General features: G+C 35.4%; 1 protein-coding gene across 1 annotated transcript; it reads right to left on the bottom strand.

Annotated features, from left to right (window-relative positions):
* Positions 1-620: 620 nt before the first annotated feature.
* On the bottom strand, positions 621-3,660 carry LOC105797445 (CRS2-associated factor 1, mitochondrial). The gene is made up of 5 exons (XM_012627422.2): positions 3,032-3,660; positions 2,360-2,487; positions 1,891-2,116; positions 1,684-1,811; positions 621-1,121 (listed from the first exon to the last, which is right to left on the bottom strand). Exons 1-5 carry the CDS (start codon positions 3,564-3,566, stop codon positions 969-971), a joined length of 1,170 nt encoding a protein of 389 aa, XP_012482876.1. The 5' UTR covers positions 3,567-3,660; the 3' UTR covers positions 621-968.
* Positions 3,661-5,058: the final 1,398 nt, after the last annotated feature.

Raw genomic sequence — 5,058 nt, 5'->3', positions numbered from 1 at the left:
ATATGGTGTCGACTACAATAGTAATTTTAATAGTAGGAATTAAAATTGATAAATGTTATTGATGAATACGTTCCAGACCAAAGGCTTTGTAAAACTTTGAAGTTGTGGACCCTCTTAGACCAAGGTTTATCTTCTTGTTTCAGATTGCTTTAATCGGTTAGTTTATCTTGTCTTGAATTTAAGCCTTTGCCATTATATCTTGAATTCAAGATAATTAACCAATTACGTGGGATAGCATACCTAATAAAAAAAATTATTTTACATTATATTTGGTTCAAAAAACAAAAACAAAAATCAAAATGTGGGTACAAATAAAAATAGACAAAAATGTAAGTAAATAGGTATTCTACTAAATAATCAAAGCTTTACACTTTTTACTGGAAAAAGAAAATGCCGCCATAAGATTTTTGAAAGGGACACCTGATACTTGTAGAAGACTTGAAGATTGGAGGGATGCATTCGTTTAAGTAATGAGCGCATATTGTTCCGATGGAAATATATATATATTGATGATATTGTTTGGAAATATAATGTTTTGTTTAGAGTGTCAACTTTGCTGACTATGAAAAGAAAAGAAAAGCAATTATTACCAAAGTAGAAAACAACCAATGGAAGACTCCTAACTCAAGAATAAGTTGGCACTTAGCATTAATCTCCTAACAGTTGGATTTTGAACAAAATGTTTAAAGACAAAGTAGCATTAGGAAATGGAAGACCAAGATGCAATCTTGCATCTTGGTTGATGCCATTCTATATTCTTGATCTAAGCTCTGACAAGTACAGTGCATGTGCTTTGATGCTGTGAGAATCCTTAGTCTGTGCAATAACAGACATATATCTTTTATCTAATCATGCATTTCTCCAAGGGCTTTGATTGTACAATTTCAACCATTCCATTTCTTAGATAAGTGAGAAGACATAAATGGTTACATTTGGGGTGCACATACAAACACAGATGAAGAATACCTCTATTCATCAGATCTCTCCATATCACAACCTGGGTCATCGAAAAATTCTCGGTCGGTGAAGAAATGCCCATCCTCTGGAGGCTTATAGTCTTGTCCTCTCCATACCACAATCTGCTCCTTTTCAAATGTCACAAGGATACAGGGAACCAGGTCCTATATGAAAATTAAAGTTAGCTGATTAAATTCAATATTGAAAGGCATAACAATTGCACAAGACAGTAGAGGTCCTTTTTATTTTGGTATTCATCATGTCAATTTTACGGTCCATATTTGGGGTACGTGGCTGCCCCTCCCAACAGTGTGTCCAAGGTTCGAACCTGAGTCCTCCCTTTGGGAGTGCAATGTGCCTTACTATTGCACCCAACCACTTTTTGGTAGTAGAGGTCCTTTTTGATGATGAAGAAAAAACACTATCTCATATTCGCCAATTTCCAGTTCCTACTATGATAAGCCTCTTTATCATGCACAATAGCATTGGCATTGAAGCAGTATGAACTCCATGCTGTTTTCCATAATAAGATGCTAATTTGAGAATGCAAGGAACCAAGTGCAAACTAACTAGCAGCAAGTTTATCTCTCTCCACACACAAGAAAGCTCACAAAGCTATAGAAAATGCAGATATGTAAGACTGAAAGTTCAATTGATCTTGAAAGTAACGGGGAAGAAAACATGTATATGTTATTAAAAGGATCAGATAAGAAATATAATATTTACCCTGAGTTTGCAGCCTATTTTCTTGTAATCACTTCTTTCAAATCCCATGCAGTCTATACGCACCAGCTCACTGACAACAAAAGCATCTCTCACCATGGGTACTAGACTACCATAATATCCATTCTTGGCTGCAAATTTTATTTGCAATAAGTAATCACATAAAAGCATGCATTATGGCAGAAGCCAACAGGAAGAAACAAAGGGTACCAAGTTTTGTTAGAGCAGGAACAGCCAGCCCTCTCTTTCTCATTTCTTTTGTTTCCTCAATACTTAGACCATCAATAGTAGTTTTAATCAACCTAGGATAAACAGGTTCCTGAGGTTTCCACAACATTAAAGGAATTACAGGCCTTTTCTTGCGATTATAATTCCGGCCTCTGTACAATATAAGTGTACCACCATGCCTCTGGATGATCTTTCCAAATGTTTTATCCTGCAATAGTTATTCAAACTCCACGATGAGAGTAAATATCTGATAGTTATCTGCATAGATAATACTTCAATTCATGATATATGAAAATCAAGTACATAATATTATCGATCAATAGTCAACACAAAACACATGCATGAGACACAGGAGACCATAGAATGGAAACGGATCACATTGGAAAACTTAAAGATACTATATAGAAAAGGAAATCCTTTCCCTTAAAACTGCTTGCAGTAAACCAAATACCTCAAGCTGCTTGCAAACATTCTTCATGTCAACAGTGGGTACCCCGAGACACTTAATCCTCACTGCTTCAGCAAATTTCCAATGATTATGAATATCATTCAGCATGTTATGTGTTAAACCATCTCTCCCTACAGATGAAGACAACAGAAAACCATGCTATAAGATAACCTGTGAGATTAAGGATAGCAAACGCAATGAAAACATTGAAAATAAGTTTAAGGGGATCAATCCAATCACAAGCAAACCACTTAATAGGGAGCTTTGCCATGTATAAAATAGCATTTCTTCTCCAAGAGTTTCAATAGTACATAACAGTTTCCTACATGAGTTTTTAGACCTTTGAAAACTAATCTTCAGTGATCCATTATATAACAGGTCATAACAAATATATCTAAGATTTTCTGAATACCTTATTTGATCATATTTTTTTCTTCTAATTTTATAATCATGACATCAAAGTACATTATCAAGCTCAAGTAAACATCAAACAAAACCAACAAAAACGTAAACCCAAATAAAACACCTCAATTGATATTACAAACCAAAGACCCATACCCAAATACAAATTCCAAAAACCAAAAGAACAAAAAAAAAAAAAATCACTAAGCTACACTACCAGAATTATTGGGGGAAAAGTAAAAAAGAAGAAAATTTGAAACGTGTACACAATACCCAAATTTATTTGCCTTTTATTTCTATTTCTCTGACATTTTTCTACCAAAAACTTCCTCTCAGCCTCAGTAAGAGGCGCCCCCTGAATCCTGCCCCTCAATAGCTTCCTCTTTGCCTCTAAATTCGGATCCTCAGTACCCTCCAGCGACTTCACCTTCGGGTCCACAGCAGGGGCACAAACCCCAGTCCACTCACGGTCCAATCGACCTGGTCCGAAAGGGGAGTACTTTGGCTCTCTCAACCCGATGGGTCTCACCGTGGGGCTGCTCTCTGTGTAACTGAACCGGAAATCGAAGGGCAAATCGGAATATATCGGCTTTATCTGATCAAGGGACGATGGGGGTCGGTATTTGGGTTTCTGCTTTTTATGTGAGTTAGGATTGGACTTAGATTTCTGAGGATCTAAAGAAAGGGATGGTGGTGGTTGGAAGGAGTAATGGTCACGGAGTTTTGAGGTGGAAAGGTGGCGCGTGAGGAATCTGACGGTGATAAAGAGCGACGGTGGTTTTTGGCGGGAGAGACGAGTTAGGGTCATGAGAAAAGTTAGGGTTTAAGGCAGTTAGTTTCAAAGAAACGAGGGAGAAACAGAGAAGGGTTTAAGTGTTGTCAGTTCGGGGATTTCTAAATTTTCGTAGTTTTCGTATATTTGAATTTAGTACCATAAAGAATTAATTTTTCTTGGTCTAATTATGTTAAGTTATTAATAAATCTTAAAATCCAGGTAAACATTTAAATTAAAATAACATATTTAAACTAATTAATAAAAAATATATAAAGATTAAGAGCTCCTTTGGATGCCAAACGTACTACAGTGCGTTGAATATTTTCCCCTATATTGTCAATCTCATTTGACTTTGGAACCGGATGGACGGCCTTTGGATGTGTTGGCTTCAAAGACGATGAGGAGTTTCTATCCTTTGGATGACCTAAAAGTCGATTGGTGGTAAAAGCTCCAGTTAGGTGTAGCTGGGGTAGTAGACATTTTTAGATGACAATAATACTCATACTTTAATTTATTAATTTACCATTTTATCCTTAGATGTTAAACTAATTTATTTCCCAATCTTATTTGTTTTCAGATTTGGGAACAAGACAACAGATTTCTCCTTCCTTCTTCTGGTTTCTCCTTGTTCTTCTTGGTTTGTCCATCGTTTTCTTTGGTTTCTCCCTCTCTTTGCTTTGTTCTTGGTTGTGGGAGCTTAGGATCTTGTTTCTTCAATCAAACTAACAAGTTAGAGATATCTTGTGTTTTTTCCCTCTATTTTCTCATGCTCAATATTTACCCTTTTTCTCAATTAACAAGGAAGTCTACATTAATTAGTGCACTCTCGAGATAGTAATCAGTATAGTGATGCAAGGTATATTTATTCTTTAAACAGCTTTTTCCTCGAAGTTAAATTCTTTATTAAAAGTAAAAGGATGGATGTTTTACCTAATTGGAGGTAATGGCTTTGTGTGATTGTTTGCAACATTGACGGTTGGTTAAAAGTGTTGTTCTTCCTTGAGGTGAGATGGTTTTTTGTCACTCACCGTTATTATTGTTGTTATTGTTATTGCTTTTCTTTTGAGTAGTCCGATTCTAAATGATATCTTGACCTTATCCCATACTGTGACAACATTTTATCTTTTGATCTTTGGACCTATAATTTAGCATGCTTTACACTATTTAGTAATATTATTACTAACTATAATTTTAAGTCATACACAATGAAATTACCTAAACATCTAAACTCAAAAACATTATAACTTAAAGCTTGTAGGGCAGAAACCGAATTTCTAAGGCTTTTAACACTTGCTTAAGCAAAGAAAAAACATAAACAAATGCATGTAATTATTCCCGATAACGATCAAATTATACAATAGATTCAAAGTTAGAACAGAAAAAAAGTGAAAGGAACTCGAAAATAGTACCTCAAAGGAACTAGGATAGGAGTCAAATGGAGTCTCCCCTACTTCAATAGCATCAGTCCCCATTCAATTTATATATCCCTGACTATATATAAACAAAGAACACTAGTCAAGTAATT

This window comes from Gossypium raimondii, chromosome 7 (genome assembly GCF_025698545.1).
Source record: "Gossypium raimondii isolate GPD5lz chromosome 7, ASM2569854v1, whole genome shotgun sequence".
NCBI classification, from domain to species: domain Eukaryota; kingdom Viridiplantae; phylum Streptophyta; class Magnoliopsida; order Malvales; family Malvaceae; genus Gossypium; species Gossypium raimondii.
This window is presented reverse-complemented; position numbering and strand designations above follow the sequence as displayed.

Excerpts from the sequence above, each read along its gene's own strand:
- LOC105797445 (XM_012627422.2), bottom strand. The coding sequence starts at position 3,566 with ATGACCCTAACTCGTCTCTCCCGCCAAAAACCACCGTCGCTCTTTATC. Across the intron at positions 2,488-3,031 it reads TAAAAGGCAAATAAATTTGG|GGAGAGATGGTTTAACACAT; the intron begins GTATTGTGTACA and ends CTTCATCTGTAG. Across the intron at positions 1,122-1,683 it reads AAATAGGCTGCAAACTCAGG|GACCTGGTTCCCTGTATCCT; the intron begins GTAAATATTATA and ends ATTTTCATATAG.